Source organism: Odontesthes bonariensis, chromosome 7 (genome assembly GCF_027942865.1).
Source record: "Odontesthes bonariensis isolate fOdoBon6 chromosome 7, fOdoBon6.hap1, whole genome shotgun sequence".
NCBI lineage: Eukaryota > Metazoa > Chordata > Actinopteri > Atheriniformes > Atherinopsidae > Odontesthes > Odontesthes bonariensis.
Genome location: NC_134512.1, coordinates 22,217,270 through 22,237,190, shown reverse-complemented (window position 1 = coordinate 22,237,190; position 19,921 = coordinate 22,217,270). Strand labels below are relative to the sequence as shown.

General features: G+C 41.7%; 1 protein-coding gene across 2 annotated transcripts in view; it reads right to left on the bottom strand.

The window, feature by feature from the left end:
- Positions 1–13,171: 13,171 nt before the first annotated feature.
- The window catches only part of cox5aa (cytochrome c oxidase subunit 5Aa), a 131,219-nt gene continuing 124,469 nt past the window's right edge, over positions 13,172–19,921 (bottom strand). The window contains exons 2-6 of one of the 2 annotated variants that reach the window (XM_075470107.1): positions 16,330–16,422; positions 15,366–15,482; positions 14,164–14,285; positions 13,949–14,066; positions 13,172–13,856 (exon numbers count right to left, since the gene is read on the bottom strand). In XM_075470107.1, coding sequence (XP_075326222.1) covers positions 13,953–14,066; positions 14,164–14,285; positions 15,366–15,482; positions 16,330–16,402 — 426 coding nt within the window. In that variant the 5' untranslated portion in view covers positions 16,403–16,422 and the 3' untranslated portion in view covers positions 13,172–13,856; positions 13,949–13,952. Of the gene's footprint in view, positions 13,857–13,948; positions 14,067–14,163; positions 14,286–15,365; positions 15,483–16,329; positions 16,470–19,921 lie in introns of those variants that run through there. The other variant, XM_075470106.1, reaches the window with a different exon arrangement.

Sequence of the window (19,921 nt, the reverse complement as noted above, 5' to 3'; positions counted from 1 at the left end):
TTCCTTTTTACCAGTTCACTTTCCTACCAGCCTCATTGATCTAGGTTTTTTGAGATAATTCCTTTTTACCAGTGCACTTTCCAAACATGGGCTGTTGTTCCCTCTTGACAAACATCCACAATTCATAGTAGTCTTTGCCGAAACCCGGGATTGAACCAGGGACCTTCAGATCTTCAGTCTGATGCTCTCCCAACTGAGCTATTTCGGCTACACAGGGCTAAACTGGCAGTTTTCATTTGGAAACTAAAACCGGAGCGCGCTCCTTGGAGCTTAGGCGACAAAGCTGGGGAGCCAGATAAAGGCCACAAAAATGCAATAATTGACTGTTGTAGATGAGGAAGAAGCCTCGTGTGTTTTCATTAATGCAGTTTTTTTTAGATAATTCCTTTTTACCAGTTCACTTTCCTGCCAGGCTCGTGTGTTTTCATTGAGATAATTCCTTTTTACTAGTTCACTTTCCTACCAGCCTCGTTTGTTTTCATTGATCTAGGTTTTTTGAGATAATTCCTTTTCACCAGTTCACTTTCCTAACATGGGCTGTGTTTCCCTCTTGACAAACATCCACAATTCACAGTACTCTTTGCCGAAACCCGCGATTGAACCAGGGACCTTCAGATCTTCAGTCTGATGCTCTCCCAACTGAGCTATTTTGGCTACAAAAGGCCAAAATGGCCGTGTTCATTTGGAAAGTAAAACCATGGGCTCGCTCCGTGGAGCGTGGACGACAAAGCTGGGGAACCAGATAAAGGCCACAAAAATGCAATAATTGACTATTGTAGATGAGGAAGAAGCCTCGTATGTTTTCATTAATGCAGTTTTTTTTAGATAATTCCTTTTTACCAGTTCACTTTCCTAACATGGGCTGTGTTTCCCTCTTGACAAACATCCACAATTCACAGTACTCTTTGCCGAAACCCGCGATTGAACCAGGGACCTTCAGATCTTCCGACGCTCTCCTAACTGAGCTATTTCGGCTACACAGGGCCAAAATGACCGTTTTCATTTGGAAACTAAAACCGGGAGCTCGCTCCGTGAAGCTTAGGCGACAAAGCTGTGGAGCCAGATAAATGCCACAAAAATGCAATAATTGACTGTTGTAGATGAGGAAGAAGCCTCGTGTGTTTTCATTAATGCAGTTTTTTTTAGATAATTCCTTTTTACCAGTTCACTTTCCTAACATGGGCTATGTTTCCCTCTTGACAAAGATCCACTATTCATAGTAGTCTTTGCCGAAACCCGGGATTGAACCAGGGACCTTCAGATCTTCAGTCTGTTGCTCTCCCAACTGAGCTATTTTGGCTACAAAAGGCCAAAATGGCCGTTTTCATTTGGAAAGTAAAACCAGGAGCTCGCTCCGTGGAGCGTGGATGACAAAGCTGGGGAACCAGATAAAGGCCACAAAAATGCAATAATGGACTATTGTAGATGAGGAAGAAGCCTCGTGTGTTTTCATTAATGCAGCTTTTTTGAGATACTTCCTTTTCACCAGTTCACTTTCCTACCAGCCTCGTGTGTTTTCATTGAGATGATTCCTTTTTACCAGTTCACTTTCCTAACATGGACTGTTGTTCCCTCTTGTCAAACATCCACAATTCATAGTAGTCTTTGCCGAAACCCGGGATTGAACCAGGGACCTTCAAATCTTCAGTCTGATGCTCTCCCAACTGAGCTATTTTGGCTCCAAAAGGCCAAAATGGCCGTGTTCATTTGGAAAGTAAAACCATGGGCTCGCTCCGTGGAGCGTGGACGACAAAGCTGGGGAACCAGATAAAGGCCACAAAAATGCAATAATTGACTATTGTAGATGAGGAAGAAGCCTCGTATGTTTTCATTAATGCAGTTTTTTTTAGATAATTCCTTTTTACCAGTTCACTTTCCTAACATGGGCGGTGTTTCCCTCTTGACAAACATCCACAATTCACAGTACTCTTTGCCGAAACCCGCGATTGAACCAGGGACCTTCAGATCTTCCGACGCTCTCCTAACTGAGCTATTTCGGCTACACAGGGCCAAAATGACCGTTTTCATTTGGAAACTAAAACCGGGAGCTCGCTCCGTGAAGCTTAGGCGACAAAGCTGTGGAGCCAGATAAATGCCACAAAAATGCAATAATTGACTGTTGTAGATGAGGAAGAAGCCTCGTGTGTTTTCATTAATTTTTTAGATAATTCCTTTTTACCAGTTCACTTTCCTACCAGCCTCGTGTGTTTTCATTGAGATGATTCCTTTTTACCAGTTCACTTTCCTGACATGGGCTGTTGTTCCCTCTTGACAAAGATCCACTATTCATAGTAGTCTTTGCCGAAACCCGGGATTGAACCAGTGACCTTCAGATCTTCAGTCTGTTGCTCTCCCAACTGAGCTATTTCGGCCACACAGGGCTGAACTGGCAGTTTTCATTTGGAAACTAAAACCGGGAGCTCGCTCCGTGAAGCTTAGGCGACAAAGCTGTGGAGCCAGATAAATGCCACAAAAATGCAATAATTGACTGTTGTAGATGAGGAAGAAGGCTCGTGTGTTTTCATTAATGCAGTTTTTTTTAGATAATTCCTTTTTACCAGTTCACTTTCCTGCCAGGCTCGTGTGTTTTCATTGAGATAATTCCTTTTTACCAGTTCACTTTCCTACCAGCCTCGTGTGTTTTCATTGATGCAGTTTTTTTTAGATAATTCCTTTTTACCAGTTTACTTTCCAACCAGCCTCGTGTGTTTTCATTGAGATGATTCCTTTTTACCAGTTAACTTTCCTAACATGGGCTGTTGTTCCCTCTTGACAAAGATCCACTATTCATAGTAGTCTTTGCCGAAACCCGGGATTGAACCAGGGACCTTCAGATCTTCAGTCTGATGCTCTCCCAACTGAGCTATTTTGGCTACAAAAGGCCAAAATGGCCGTTTTCATTTGGAAAGTAAAACCAGGAGCTCGCTCCTTGGAGCTTAGGCGACAAAGCTGGGGAACCAGATTAAGGCCACAAAAATGCAATAATTGACTGTTGTAGATGAGGAAGAAGCCTCGTGTGTTTTCATTAATGCAGTTTTTTTTAGATAATTCCTTTTTACCAGTTCACTTTCCTGCCAGGCTCGTGTGTTTTCATTGAGATAATTCCTTTTTACCAGTTCACTTTCCTAACTTGGGCTGTTGTTCCCTCTTGACAAACATCCACAATTCATAGTACTCTTTGCCGAAACCCAGGATTGAACCAGGGACCTTCAGATCTTCAGTCTGAGCTATTTTGGCTACACAGGGCCAAAATGGCCGTTTTCATTTGAAAACTAAAATCGGGAGCTCGCTCCGTGGAGCTTTGGCGACAAAGCTGTGGAGCCAGATAAAGGCCACAAAAATGCAATAATTGACTGTTGTAGATGAGGAATAAGCCTCGTGTGTTTTCATTAATGCAGGTTTTTTGAGATAATTCCTTTTTACCAGTTCACTTTCCTACCAGCCTCGTTTGTTTTCATTGATCTAGGTTTTTTGAGATAATTCCTTTTTACCAGTTCACTTTCCTAACATGGGCGGTGTTTCCCTCTTGACAAACATCCACAATTCACAGTACTCTTTGCCGAAACCCGCAATTGAACCAGGGACCTTCAGATCTTCAGTCTGATGCTCTCCCAACTGAGCTATTTTGGCTACAAAAGGCCAAAATGGCCGTTTTCATTTGGAAAGTAAAATCAGGAGCTCGCTCTGTGGAGCGTGGACGACAAAGCTGGGGAACCAGATAAAGGCCACAAAAATGCAATAATTGACTGTTGTAGCTGAGGAAGAAGCCTCGTGTGTTTTCATTAATGCAGCTTTTTTGAGATAATTCCTTTTTACCAGTTCACTTTCCTACCAGCCTCATTGATCTAGGTTTTTTGAGATAATTCCTTTTTACCAGTGCACTTTCCAAACATGGGCTGTTGTTCCCTCTTGACAAACATCCACAATTCATAGTAGTTTTTGCCAAAACCCGGGATTGAACCAGGGACCTTCAGATCTTCAGTCTGATGCTCTCCCAACTGAGCTATTTCGGCTACACAGGGCTAAACTGGCAGTTTTCATTTGGAAACTAAAACCGGAGCGCGCTCCTTGGAGCTTAGGCGACAAAGCTGGGGAGCCAGATAAAGGCCACAAAAATGCAATAATTGACTGTTGTAGATGAGGAAGAAGCCTCGTGTGTTTTCATTAATGCAGTTTTTTTTAGATAATTCCTTTTTACCAGTTCACTTTCCTGCCAGGCTCGTGTGTTTTCATTGAGATAATTCCTTTTTACTAGTTCACTTTCCTACCAGCCTCGTTTGTTTTCATTGATCTAGGTTTTTTGAGATAATTCCTTTTCACCAGTTCACTTTCCTAACATGGGCTGTGTTTCCCTCTTGACAAACATCCACAATTCACAGTACTCTTTGCCGAAACCCGCGATTGAACCAGGGACCTTCAGATCTTCAGTCTGATGCTCTCCCAACTGAGCTATTTTGGCTACAAAAGGCCAAAATGGCCGTGTTCATTTGGAAAGTAAAACCATGGGCTCGCTCCGTGGAGCGTGGACGACAAAGCTGGGGAACCAGATAAAGGCCACAAAAATGCAATAATTGACTATTGTAGATGAGGAAGAAGCCTCGTATGTTTTCATTAATGCAGTTTTTTTTAGATAATTCCTTTTTACCAGTTCACTTTCCTAACATGGGCTGTGTTTCCCTCTTGACAAACATCCACAATTCACAGTACTCTTTGCCGAAACCCGCGATTGAACCAGGGACCTTCAGATCTTCCGACGCTCTCCTAACTGAGCTATTTCGGCTACACAGGGCCAAAATGACCGTTTTCATTTGGAAACTAAAACCGGGAGCTCGCTCCGTGAAGCTTAGGCGACAAAGCTGTGGAGCCAGATAAATGCCACAAAAATGCAATAATTGACTGTTGTAGATGAGGAAGAAGCCTCGTGTGTTTTCATTAATGCAGTTTTTTTTAGATAATTCCTTTTTACCAGTTCACTTTCCTAACATGGGCTATGTTTCCCTCTTGACAAAGATCCACTATTCATAGTAGTCTTTGCCGAAACCCGGGATTGAACCAGGGACCTTCAGATCTTCAGTCTGTTGCTCTCCCAACTGAGCTATTTTGGCTACAAAAGGCCAAAATGGCCGTTTTCATTTGGAAAGTAAAACCAGGAGCTCGCTCCGTGGAGCGTGGATGACAAAGCTGGGGAACCAGATAAAGGCCACAAAAATGCAATAATGGACTATTGTAGATGAGGAAGAAGCCTCGTGTGTTTTCATTAATGCAGCTTTTTTGAGATACTTCCTTTTCACCAGTTCACTTTCCTACCAGCCTCGTGTGTTTTCATTGAGATGATTCCTTTTTACCAGTTCACTTTCCTAACATGGACTGTTGTTCCCTCTTGTCAAACATCCACAATTCATAGTAGTCTTTGCCGAAACCCGGGATTGAACCAGGGACCTTCAAATCTTCAGTCTGATGCTCTCCCAACTGAGCTATTTTGGCTCCAAAAGGCCAAAATGGCCGTGTTCATTTGGAAAGTAAAACCATGGGCTCGCTCCGTGGAGCGTGGACGACAAAGCTGGGGAACCAGATAAAGGCCACAAAAATGCAATAATTGACTATTGTAGATGAGGAAGAAGCCTCGTATGTTTTCATTAATGCAGTTTTTTTTAGATAATTCCTTTTTACCAGTTCACTTTCCTAACATGGGCGGTGTTTCCCTCTTGACAAACATCCACAATTCACAGTACTCTTTGCCGAAACCCGCGATTGAACCAGGGACCTTCAGATCTTCCGACGCTCTCCTAACTGAGCTATTTCGGCTACACAGGGCCAAAATGACCGTTTTCATTTGGAAACTAAAACCGGGAGCTCGCTCCGTGAAGCTTAGGCGACAAAGCTGTGGAGCCAGATAAATGCCACAAAAATGCAATAATTGACTGTTGTAGATGAGGAAGAAGCCTCGTGTGTTTTCATTAATTTTTTAGATAATTCCTTTTTACCAGTTCACTTTCCTACCAGCCTCGTGTGTTTTCATTGAGATGATTCCTTTTTACCAGTTCACTTTCCTGACATGGGCTGTTGTTCCCTCTTGACAAAGATCCACTATTCATAGTAGTCTTTGCCGAAACCCGGGATTGAACCAGTGACCTTCAGATCTTCAGTCTGTTGCTCTCCCAACTGAGCTATTTCGGCCACACAGGGCTGAACTGGCAGTTTTCATTTGGAAACTAAAACCGGGAGCTCGCTCCGTGAAGCTTAGGCGACAAAGCTGTGGAGCCAGATAAATGCCACAAAAATGCAATAATTGACTGTTGTAGATGAGGAAGAAGGCTCGTGTGTTTTCATTAATGCAGTTTTTTTTAGATAATTCCTTTTTACCAGTTCACTTTCCTGCCAGGCTCGTGTGTTTTCATTGAGATAATTCCTTTTTACCAGTTCACTTTCCTACCAGCCTCGTGTGTTTTCATTGATGCAGTTTTTTTTAGATAATTCCTTTTTACCAGTTTACTTTCCAACCAGCCTCGTGTGTTTTCATTGAGATGATTCCTTTTTACCAGTTAACTTTCCTAACATGGGCTGTTGTTCCCTCTTGACAAAGATCCACTATTCATAGTAGTCTTTGCCGAAACCCGGGATTGAACCAGGGACCTTCAGATCTTCAGTCTGATGCTCTCCCAACTGAGCTATTTTGGCTCCAAAAGGCCAAAATGGCCGTTTTCATTTGGAAAGTAAAACCAGGAGCTCGCTCCGTGGAGCGTGGACGACAAAGCTGGGGAACCAGATTAAGGCCACAAAAATGCAATAATTGACTGTTGTAGATGAGGAAGAAGCCTCGTGTGTTTTCATTAATGCAGTTTTTTTTAGATAATTCCTTTTTACCAGTTCACTTTCCTGCCAGGCTCGTGTGTTTTCATTGAGATAATTCCTTTTTACCAGTTCACTTTCCTGACATGGGCTGTTGTTCCCTCTTGACAAAGATCCACTATTCATAGTAGTCTTTGCCGAAACCCGGGATTGAACCAGTGACCTTCAGATCTTCAGTCTGTTGCTCTCCCAACTGAGCTATTTCGGCCACACAGGGCTGAACTGGCAGTTTTCATTTGGAAACTAAAACCGGGAGCTCGCTCCGTGAAGCTTAGGCGACAAAGCTGTGGAGCCAGATAAATGCCACAAAAATGCAATAATTGACTGTTGTAGATGAGGAAGAAGGCTCGTGTGTTTTCATTAATGCAGTTTTTTTTAGATAATTCCTTTTTACCAGTTCACTTTCCTGCCAGGCTCGTGTGTTTTCATTGAGATAATTCCTTTTTACCAGTTCACTTTCCTACCAGCCTCGTGTGTTTTCATTGATGCAGTTTTTTTTAGATAATTCCTTTTTACCAGTTTACTTTCCAACCAGCCTCGTGTGTTTTCATTGAGATGATTCCTTTTTACCAGTTAACTTTCCTAACATGGGCTGTTGTTCCCTCTTGACAAAGATCCACTATTCATAGTAGTCTTTGCCGAAACCCGGGATTGAACCAGGGACCTTCAGATCTTCAGTCTGATGCTCTCCCAACTGAGCTATTTTGGCTACAAAAGGCCAAAATGGCCGTGTTCATTTGGAAAGTAAAACCATGGGCTCGCTCCGTGGAGCGTGGACGACAAAGCTGGGGAACCAGATAAAGGCCACAAAAATGCAATAATTGACTATTGTAGATGAGGAAGAAGCCTCGTATGTTTTCATTAATGCAGTTTTTTTTAGATAATTCCTTTTTACCAGTTCACTTTCCTAACATGGGCTGTGTTTCCCTCTTGACAAACATCCACAATTCACAGTACTCTTTGCCGAAACCCGCGATTGAACCAGGGACCTTCAGATCTTCCGACGCTCTCCTAACTGAGCTATTTCGGCTACACAGGGCCAAAATGACCGTTTTCATTTGGAAACTAAAACCGGGAGCTCGCTCCGTGAAGCTTAGGCGACAAAGCTGTGGAGCCAGATAAATGCCACAAAAATGCAATAATTGACTGTTGTAGATGAGGAAGAAGCCTCGTGTGTTTTCATTAATGCAGTTTTTTTTAGATAATTCCTTTTTACCAGTTCACTTTCCTAACATGGGCTATTGTTCCCTCTTGACAAAGATCCACTATTCATAGTAGTCTTTGCCGAAACCCGGGATTGAACCAGGGACCTTCAGATCTTCAGTCTGTTGCTCTCCCAACTGAGCTATTTTGGCTACAAAAGGCCAAAATGGCCGTTTTCATTTGGAAAGTAAAACCAGGAGCTCGCTCCGTGGAGCGTGGATGACAAAGCTGGGGAACCAGATAAAGGCCACAAAAATGCAATAATGGACTATTGTAGATGAGGAAGAAGCCTCGTGTGTTTTCATTAATGCAGCTTTTTTGAGATACTTCCTTTTCACCAGTTCACTTTCCTACCAGCCTCGTGTGTTTTCATTGAGATGATTCCTTTTTACCAGTTCACTTTCCTAACATGGGCTGTTGTTCCCTCTTGTCAAACATCCACAATTCATAGTAGTCTTTGCCGAAACCCGGGATTGAACCAGGGACCTTCAAATCTTCAGTCTGATGCTCTCCCAACTGAGCTATTTTGGCTCCAAAAGGCCAAAATGGCCGTGTTCATTTGGAAAGTAAAACCATGGGCTCGCTCCGTGGAGCGTGGACGACAAAGCTGGGGAACCAGATAAAGGCCACAAAAATGCAATAATTGACTATTGTAGATGAGGAAGAAGCCTCGTATGTTTTCATTAATGCAGTTTTTTTTAGATAATTCCTTTTTACCAGTTCACTTTCCTAACATGGGCGGTGTTTCCCTCTTGACAAACATCCACAATTCACAGTACTCTTTGCCGAAACCCGCGATTGAACCAGGGACCTTCAGATCTTCCGACGCTCTCCTAACTGAGCTATTTCGGCTACACAGGGCCAAAATGACCGTTTTCATTTGGAAACTAAAACCGGGAGCTCGCTCCGTGAAGCTTAGGCGACAAAGCTGTGGAGCCAGATAAATGCCACAAAAATGCAATAATTGACTGTTGTAGATGAGGAAGAAGCCTCGTGTGTTTTCATTAATTTTTTAGATAATTCCTTTTTACCAGTTCACTTTCCTACCAGCCTCGTGTGTTTTCATTGAGATGATTCCTTTTTACCAGTTCACTTTCCTGACATGGGCTATTGTTCCCTCTTGACAAAGATCCACTATTCATAGTAGTCTTTGCCGAAACCCGGGATTGAACCAGGGACCTTCAGATCTTCAGTCTGATGCTCTCCCAACTGAGCTATTTCGGCCACACAGGGCTAAACTGGCAGTTTTCATTTGGAAACTAAAACCGGAGCGCGCTCCTTGGAGCTTAGGCGACAAAGCTGGGGAACCAGATAAAGGCCACAAAAATGCAATAATTGACTGTTGTAGATGAGGAAGAAGCCTCGTGTGTTTTCATTAATGCAGGTTTTTTTAGATAATTCCTTTTTACCAGTTCACTTTCCTACCAGCCTCGTTTGTTTTCATTGATCTAGGTTTTTTGAGATAATTCCTTTTCACCAGTTCACTTTCCTAACATGGGCTGTGTTTCCCTCTTGACAAACATCCACAATTCACAGTACTCTTTGCCGAAACCCGGGATTGAACCAGGGACCTTCAGATCTTCCGACGCTCTCCTAACTGAGCTATTTCGGCTACACAGGGCCAAAATGACCGTTTTCATTTGGAAACTAAAACCGGGAGCTCGCTCCGTGAAGCTTAGGCGACAAAGCTGTGGAGCCAGATAAATGCCACAAAAATGCAATAATTGACTGTTGTAGATGAGGAAGAAGCCTCGTGTGTTTTCATTAATTTTTTAGATAATTCCTTTTTACCAGTTCACTTTCCTACCAGCCTCGTGTGTTTTCATTGAGATGATTCCTTTTTACCAGTTCACTTTCCTGACATGGGCTGTTGTTCCCTCTTGACAAAGATCCACTATTCATAGTAGTCTTTGCCGAAACCCGGGATTGAACCAGTGACCTTCAGATCTTCAGTCTGTTGCTCTCCCAACTGAGCTATTTCGGCCACACAGGGCTGAACTGGCAGTTTTCATTTGGAAACTAAAACCGGGAGCTCGCTCCGTGAAGCTTAGGCGACAAAGCTGTGGAGCCAGATAAATGCCACAAAAATGCAATAATTGACTGTTGTAGATGAGGAAGAAGGCTCGTGTGTTTTCATTAATGCAGTTTTTTTTAGATAATTCCTTTTTACCAGTTCACTTTCCTGCCAGGCTCGTGTGTTTTCATTGAGATAATTCCTTTTTACCAGTTCACTTTCCTACCAGCCTCGTGTGTTTTCATTGATGCAGTTTTTTTTAGATAATTCCTTTTTACCAGTTTACTTTCCAACCAGCCTCGTGTGTTTTCATTGAGATGATTCCTTTTTACCAGTTAACTTTCCTAACATGGGCTGTTGTTCCCTCTTGACAAAGATCCACTATTCATAGTAGTCTTTGCCGAAACCCGGGATTGAACCAGGGACCTTCAGATCTTCAGTCTGATGCTCTCCCAACTGAGCTATTTTGGCTACAAAAGGCCAAAATGGCCGTTTTCATTTGGAAAGTAAAACCAGGAGCTCGCTCCTTGGAGCTTAGGCGACAAAGCTGGGGAACCAGATTAAGGCCACAAAAATGCAATAATTGACTGTTGTAGATGAGGAAGAAGCCTCGTGTGTTTTCATTAATGCAGTTTTTTTTAGATAATTCCTTTTTACCAGTTCACTTTCCTGCCAGGCTCGTGTGTTTTCATTGAGATAATTCCTTTTTACCAGTTCACTTTCCTAACTTGGGCTGTTGTTCCCTCTTGACAAACATCCACAATTCATAGTACTCTTTGCCGAAACCCAGGATTGAACCAGGGACCTTCAGATCTTCAGTCTGAGCTATTTTGGCTACACAGGGCCAAAATGGCCGTTTTCATTTGAAAACTAAAATCGGGAGCTCGCTCCGTGGAGCTTTGGCGACAAAGCTGTGGAGCCAGATAAAGGCCACAAAAATGCAATAATTGACTGTTGTAGATGAGGAATAAGCCTCGTGTGTTTTCATTAATGCAGGTTTTTTGAGATAATTCCTTTTTACCAGTTCACTTTCCTACCAGCCTCGTTTGTTTTCATTGATCTAGGTTTTTTGAGATAATTCCTTTTTACCAGTTCACTTTCCTAACATGGGCGGTGTTTCCCTCTTGACAAACATCCACAATTCACAGTACTCTTTGCCGAAACCCGCGATTGAACCAGGGACCTTCAGATCTTCAGTCTGATGCTCTCCCAACTGAGCTATTTTGGCTACAAAAGGCCAAAATGGCCGTTTTCATTTGGAAAGTAAAATCAGGAGCTCGCTCTGTGGAGCGTGGACGACAAAGCTGGGGAACCAGATAAAGGCCACAAAAATGCAATAATTGACTGTTGTAGCTGAGGAAGAAGCCTCGTGTGTTTTCATTAATGCAGCTTTTTTGAGATAATTCCTTTTTACCAGTTCACTTTCCTACCAGCCTCATTGATCTAGGTTTTTTGAGATAATTCCTTTTTACCAGTGCACTTTCCAAACATGGGCTGTTGTTCCCTCTTGACAAACATCCACAATTCATAGTAGTTTTTGCCAAAACCCGGGATTGAACCAGGGACCTTCAGATCTTCAGTCTGATGCTCTCCCAACTGAGCTATTTCGGCCACACAGGGCTAAACTGGCAGTTTTCATTTGGAAAGTAAAACCGGAGCGCGCTCCTTGGAGCTTAGGCGACAAAGCTGGGGAGCCAGATAAAGGCCACAAAAATGCAATAATTGACTATTGTAGATGAGGAAGAAGCCTCGTGTTGCCGAAATAGCTCAGTTGGGAGAGCATCAGACTGAAGATTTGAAGGTCCCTGGTTCAATCGCGGGTTTCGGCAAAGACTACTATGAATTGTGGATGTTTGTCAAGAGGGAACAACAGCCCATGTTAGGAAAGTTAACTGGTAAAAAGGAATTATCTCAATGAAAACACACGAGGCTGGCAGGAAAGTGAACTGGTAAAAAGGAATTATTTAAAAAAAACTGCATTAATGAAAACACACGAGGCTTCTTCCTCATCTACAACCGTCAATTATTGCATTTTTGTGGCCTTTATCTGGCTCCACAGCTTTGTCGACGGAGCTCCCGGTTTTAGTTTCCAAATGAAAACGGCCATTTTTGCTCAATAGCTTCCAGGTCATGTGATCAATTGACTCCAAATCATTTGGGGTCATGTAACTACACTTGCTACATGAGATACACCTTTTATTTTTACAATTCAATTCTGTCCATAATTTTCAATAACTTTATACACAGTCGCTCATCTCTGCTTTAAATATAATTTTTTTTTTTCCTTTTTATTTTATTTTGAAAACAGGAAGTTGGAACACGCTGCAGTCGTCCTCTCCGTGTGTTTACTGTAAAGTCTGCAATACGGGTGCACTTGAAATGTTGGAGCGGCTTGCTTGCGAATGTCTGTCGAATATCCAACTTAAAACTAACTTCACCTAAGTGACTAACATGGCATTTTGCAACACCATTGTTTTTAAGAAATAGATCAACGGTTATTCGTGATTTAAAGACTTTTCCATACATTCAACAAACAGCAGAAACAAGTAGGCAACAGACCAGAATGAACCCAAAACTGTATCCTCAACCTCGGGGTTTATTTGGTGAACATTTGAAGTGCTTCTATTCACGGCTGAAACATAGTCCGTGTGGTCACTCTGCTTGCCTGGGAATAAGTGGTTCTAGTTCCTCCCACAAATCTATATAAAGCTCAAGGAAGATGCTGTTGACATGACATGACTGATTACAGGATACCGCGAAACCCGTCCAGAAGGCAAAGGGAGCACTCGTGGATTTGGAGGAAATCGTAAACACACCAAGTGGAAACTGTGTTTGTGTTGCGTTCCAAACTGAGAACAATGAGGAGGCTTCACCGGGTGGTCTTGTTCACGTTTGGAAAACCCTTCTGCAGTATTCGTGAGCACTAATTCAGTCATGGAAACATATAGTGAATCAACATCACGTGCTACGGGTTCTCTGACGTTCCATTGGTCCGTATATTGTGAAAATATACATTGAGGGAATACCTTTGCTGGACTTCTAAAATGTTTTGATAAAAAACAAAACAAACAATAAAAAAAAATAACATTCAGTTTGACACGTGACTTATATGATTGAAGATCACTGCAGTCATGACTTTTTTTAATTCACTGTGGCTATCCAACAGATCACCGATATATATACACACATATTCATGTGACAATTACATTCTCAGACACTTGAGACCTAACTTATGCATATGTTCATAGGTTCTGACAGTTTTCTGATCAAGGCCTTTTAACTGAGCTTTGATGTGACATTTGAAAAAAATAAAAATCTATATTCAATATCCTAAGGACTTGTTCGTGATTACAATAGACCAGCTGCCATTTGAAAAAATTTATTTCACCATCAAGTAAATTTTCCCTGAAATAAAAACAAACCAAAAAAAAAGACCACTCATTACAGTAAAATTATTTTTACATCCACGAGACAATGCTGCTCCCTGGTGGCAAAACATTACTCTTACCATAAGCTGCACAAACAGTTGGCTCATACAGTACGATTTGGCGACGCTCGGCTTTTGTTCGAGCAACTTTTATTTAGCATTGCTTCAAAAGGTCCTCAAACTGTCAAGAAAATATTCCAATATACTTGTGACACTCTAATTTACATTTCCTTTATTATGTTCATCCATATTTTACAAGTAAAAGAACTCAATAAAGGCCAAATTAAATATCACACGCATTTGATGAGGCAAACATTTAAATACAAGGGTTCTGTGACCTGGGGGCGTCTTCTGTCATTTGGCCTGAAACGAACGAAAACATCTGTTAAAGCTTTGTCTCATCAAACACCTCGGAGGAGGAAAAACACGACTTGTTAGAGAAGCGCCGCGCTTACTCAGCTACACTTTGTCAATGCCAAGCTCTTCAGGTGTAGAAATGCCAAGCTCGTCTAGTGTTGGCCGCAGCTCCTGGATCAGGTATGGGTAGATATCTTTATGAGGCCCGGATTTGTCCTGAGGAATTAAACGGAAAAACACAATAATTTCTTGATGATTACAAACAATAAAAGATGGTGGCCAGCAATATTCTCCGAAGTGCCTTGTCTCTCACCTTCACAGCTTCCAAAATTCGGACTGCGCTGGCCAAGTCGTCTAATCTCCGACAGGCTCTCAATGCAGCCTCAATAATCTTTGGTTCAGGTACCAGATCATACCCAATCAACGTGTTCATTCCTGGAAAATGGATTCAGCACTTTATTTGCAGAGCAGAGACAAAAATCTGATTTTTTTTCTTTAACCTAACAATACATCTCACTAAAAAGTTTTTTGTGAATATCATTAAAAGCTCCAAACCAACAACAAAAGGAGAGATTTGATTAAAGATTTTTTGTGTGTGTGGTCAGAAGCAGATAAACTGATTCAACACAGTACGTCTCAATATTTTCTTCCCTCTTTTCCAGAGCCAGCATGCTACTCACAGGAATCCTCCTCCAGGGTTTCCCCCACATTTTAAGTACTTTGTCAGGCTGCCCAGTTATATAAACAGTTGCCCACATACATTTGGCAACACATATATTTTCATTTTCAACTGTCCAAAAAGTGTATTATATACTGCAGAAGAGCTGCATGCAGCCCGTTGCTCCCTCAAAGCTCAAAACGGAAAAAAAACAAAAACAATTGAGTCAATAGCTCCTATCTTAATGACCAAAAATAAAAGACAAACAACTCTGGATCCAAGAACCCCTGAAATGGAGTAAGTTGTCTTCTATTGGACAGACTTTGGTCAATTACTTATGGGAGATGAGAGCTGTTTAAGTTTCCTTTTGTGTCAGGCAGAAAGAAGTATGAGTTTAAGTATGAGATGTGCACATCGTAAAGTCAGTGCTGAAACGATCAACTGTAGAGTACCGGTATGGAATACTTCGAGCCCACTCTCTTGTAAGTTATTGAGACAACACTGATCACTTTGCCCGGGAACCAATAATTATGTAGCTTCCTCCTAAATTTTTTTACAATGTCCAAGTTCAGTCTCTTAATCTTTGCTTTATCTACATTGGAACCTTAATGCAGTACTCGGTACCACATGTTATAAAATGCTAATAAATGGGTGCTGAAAAAAAATCCAACCTCTCACCAAATCACAAACAGCTGACAAATCTCTGTTGACTCATAGTTATTATTTACTAAACTTGTGTAAAATAACTTCCTTATGTTACGCCTTGAAGCCGCTGGACACCATCAATTCTTTTTCCCCTTTTTAAATTTCACTCTCCTGTTATATTTGAGTGATTTGGTGTGACTGCTATAACTTACCTTTCCTCAGCTCCCACGCGTCAATGTCTGGCTTGTTGAAATAAGTGATCCAGCGGGCATCAAACTCCTCATCAGTCTCCTGCTTCCCATGCGAGTAACACCTCGAGGCCAAGAGAGCTACACAATAAAACAAGATACTTTCACCGAACTGTCCGAACAAAATCAGACACCCACAGTGGCATCTAGCGTTGTGCGATGTTGAAGCTACAAGGGTAGACAGTCAAGGATATGTATGTCGTGAATGAAGTTAGTAAAGGACAGCTGTAATGTTGACTCAGCTGGATCACTGCCATCATTCCGATATGATGGTCCAGCACGTAGCAGCCTGATATACACTGCTTCGTGCGAGAGCCTATTATTCTCTCTTGTGAATAATACTTCATCTATAGTGGATTTACACGTCTTATCTAACTGCCCTACAGAGAAAACGTTACACAAATTACGTCTTAATTCAAACATCACGGCAAAAAGACGGTGGTGTGTATTTACTGGGTGTTAAAGGCTGTGCCAAACCATTTTGCAGTGAAAACATTCGCGACTAGTTGACGGAACAGAACAACTAACTCGGTTAGCATGTTAGCAAGAAGCATCACCGGCACAATCACAGGGCCCCAGTTCAGACCTTCCATCTGGGTCATGGCAAGGACAACATTGTATGACAATATGTATGACAATAACCATTGCAGAACTAAACACTGGGGCACTTCCACAATAGCACGACCACTGGTTATCAGGATACTAGCTGTATTGAACGAAAGTATACATTGCTTACTTACTCTTCAGTGTGTTTTAAAGAGTGATAGTGACACTAGCTAACCCATTCTGAGCTAACTAGCTTAGCCGAGTATAGACTGCAGTGTGTCCACCGGCGCTTGATTTCCGCAAGAACTTCACCCCGACAATTTTAGAGGAAACCACATTTTATAAAATAATACTCAGATAACATGAGTGTGTAAGCGAATACCTTGGCTTCCTGGTTGCGTACGGGTTAGGCTCCGTATACCGGAGACCGAGAGTCGGACGGCGGCTCTGAACATGATGCGGTACAGCTAGACACAAGAACCGGTGAGATTTGTCAGGAGGAAGCTCGCGCAGACTAGAAGAGCCCAGCACGTACGGGATATCCTACTGCGCATGTGCAAACTGCAGCTCCTTCACCCTTGACCTTACTTTACCCACAAGTAATATTGTAGAGTGCCACACATAAACAAATAGATTATATGATTTTAAACAGTATTATTCTCACGGAGACCTTTGGTTACCTTGAGATATATTTAGATATTACCATGCTGTTGATGTAATATTACTGTCACTACAGACAGTCAAGAAAAAAAAAAAGTTTTGTTGGGATGAGGGTTTCATAGATCTAATTTTCCTTTCGTCCAATTGGCATTCGCAGTAACACCTTAGACAGGACTAACTCATATAATGAATTGGGGGTAAAAACGGATCCTAAACTTCAGATTACTTCAAAAACAAATATTGAAATATTCCATCTTATAACATTATGAATTCATGAAAATAGTCAACTGCATCTTTTGTTATTTTCAGTGCAAAAAAAAGAACATTTTGCATTAAAATGTATTCAAATCACATGTTAAATGTCAATAATCAAAGTAAGACACAAACTACAGGTGTGCTGTGGGTATTCAACAACATGTGAGATGCTTTTCTTCTGTTCACGTTTTGCTGTTGCTGTTTTTGATTAAAAGCCATGTATGGAGCTATTGCATTGCCACAAGAATACTTGTTTAAACTGTTTTACTTTCTAACTCAAAATGTTTTCAAAGACATTGCCAAAAAAAATACATTCAAAGTTTAGGGTTATCCATAAAAATGATATTAAAAGACTTACGTTTAAATAGAGTAGAGTATATTTGGTATTCAAAATTACCCTGATCATTACTCTCACAAAGACATGCTGGCATAAATGTCAAATGGTTTTGCTTCTTTTGCTAAAATTAAATCAAAATGCAATCAAGCAATTGTTTACTATCAAACATGTAATATAATCACTGAATATAGATTTAACTTAATCCAACACTACGCCACTCTGAGGTACATGGAAAATTATCTTATCTGCAAAATGGCAGGTTTAGATCTTTAATCTCTCTTCAATAAGGCTTTTTCTGCTTTCTTAATGCACAATGCAACATCAAAGTTGAGGTGTATTTCCAAGATGCTTTATTTGATTTTGTGATATATCTTTTTTTTTAAAAAGGACTCCACCATTGTGGAAGTTAGTTGAACCCAGTCTATTCTTCTGTCCATAAATCCATCCATCCATCCATTTTCTATACCCGCCTAATCTGCCGGTCGGATCGCGGGGGGGCTGGAGCCTATCCCAGCGTCATCGGGCGAGAGGCGGGTTTGTCCATAAATCATTTTTCAAAAAGAAAGATCTTATAGTACTAATGTTTTGCTACTGATGTGACTGATTAAAATACAGTTGATAATAGCTCATGTACATATGTTACTTTTTATTGCAAATTTACAAAGTACTGCAAATAACACAATTTGACATGCTACTTTGGATTAGTATATACATCAAAATATCTCACATGAACATAAGTTGAAATGCTTTAGTATTGTTTTCCTTTGACACAAAAGTAAGCTTAAGTTTTCTGATATTTTCACATCATGCAGTCAGACTTTGGAGGTCCAGGGAGGACAGACAGTCCAATCCTCCAGACAGAGTCTCTTGGCAGCATGCTGTGGGGAGGGGCTCCCAGATGTCCTCCGCAGATCTCCGCGCCTCACTGCATCCTCTGTAGAAACACACAGGGTTTGTGGGGGTTGATAGCCAGGCTCCTGGGGATTCAGAGGGTCTTTGGAGAGCAGGATGCAGATGGCAGGGACCGTTCTCTCCACCGTTATACCTGGTGCTCCCTGCTGTGGACTCTCCCAGACCTCATTCAGAGTCTTGTAGTAAATTTTGGACAACTGATGCAGCCCTGACACCTTACGTTTCAGGATTTCCACACAGGTGATAGTCTTGGTGACTCCTCTGCCTGAGCCAGTGAAGACCACCTGTCTCAGGGATGTGCTGCTGCTGTCTCCCCCATTCCCTTGCATGCGAGCTGTTGCAAACCGCAGTACGTTGCGGATCTTGCTTCCCTCTTTAACTCGCATGTGCAGGATGTCTGCTGCGAGGCCGGGGATTGGATAGGGACTGTTGTCTTCTATGCAGCTGAGCCTTCTGAAGTTGCCCTGGCCAGGTTGCGGTGATGAAGATGAGAATGCGACAGAGGGAGTGAAGGAAGTGGAATGAGGTTCCATAATAGAGCTGTATGCAGCATTTGAACTCTTCATGTGTCCTCTTTGTTAAGTCATTGCCAAGAAAGAAAGACAATAACGATGCGGGTTGTTGTTTCTGAGCCTGCAGCCTCGGCTTATTTACTCAACTCCCTTGAGATCTGTAGAATGCTTCTTGTTCAATTAGTCTAAAAGCAAACTAAATGAAAACTCAACAGCTTTGTAATCCAAACTTGCGACTTATCTTGAACTTCTCTCCGTCTTCTGTCCATGCTGCATTTCCATCTTGTCTCCTGAGCTCTGGGATGACAGCCAGCAGAATGATGAGGGTATTTCTTCTTCTAATCCCATCCACATGAAGTAAAAGATGTCCTTGCTCTATTCAGCGCTGAGGACAGCTGATGCCAGCAAACATATGAGGCTCGGAGAAAGTCATGTAGAGTGGGACATTGTGCTCTTAAAGGCACATGCAGCATTTTTGCTTCATTTGATAAAGTCTCACAGTGTTGCTCTGTTTTTTTCTTTTCTTTTTTTTTGTAAAATGCTAGAGGGCTCAGGTTTTTTTTATTTGGGTGGTTGCTTGAGTTACATGGTTGAATAAACATGAGTTAATGAGATTAAACAAGGCATGCAGTCGAAGTAATTGTTTACTTAAACTGATTCAGAGTTGATTGTTATAATTTCATACTCTTAATGTGCGGTTTTGCAGATATTGCACCAAAATACAATTTTACTTGAATAAAGCGACAGAGAAATATCAATGCAATAAAAGGTGGTGGTTTTCAACACAATCTTTCTGCTGCAATATCATCAGAGGGCCATATGGTCCCAGAAAATTGTCTTCCTTTGGGCTATAACAGCAACTTCACAGTTCTCTTCCCTTTAGTCCATCGCCTGCTGGGCTGACCCAGAAAATGCTTGTCACATCACTTATGCCTCTTTTGAGTGGATGAAATATATATGGACAATCACACCTTGAAGATGCAACTTATTTTTTCCAAATCTGCATAAAACCAGAAAAAAAACAGGACTTGTAAAAAGACGGAAAATCTCTTTCTAGATGGGGAAAAGATATTTTCAGAGAAGCTCTGTTTAAAGCACTTCCAAGCGATGAGGTCAGGAGGCAGCTGCAGGGCTCATATGGAACCAGTATGCTGTTATAATGGTGCATTTCTGCCTCACAGGATAGTATGCACCCCAGGTTATTCACAGACTCAGACAATGAGCACAAATATGTGGTCCTCAGTGGAGTTTATATTGTTCAGAACAATCACATTTAGTCGAAATGAAGTTATCCATCT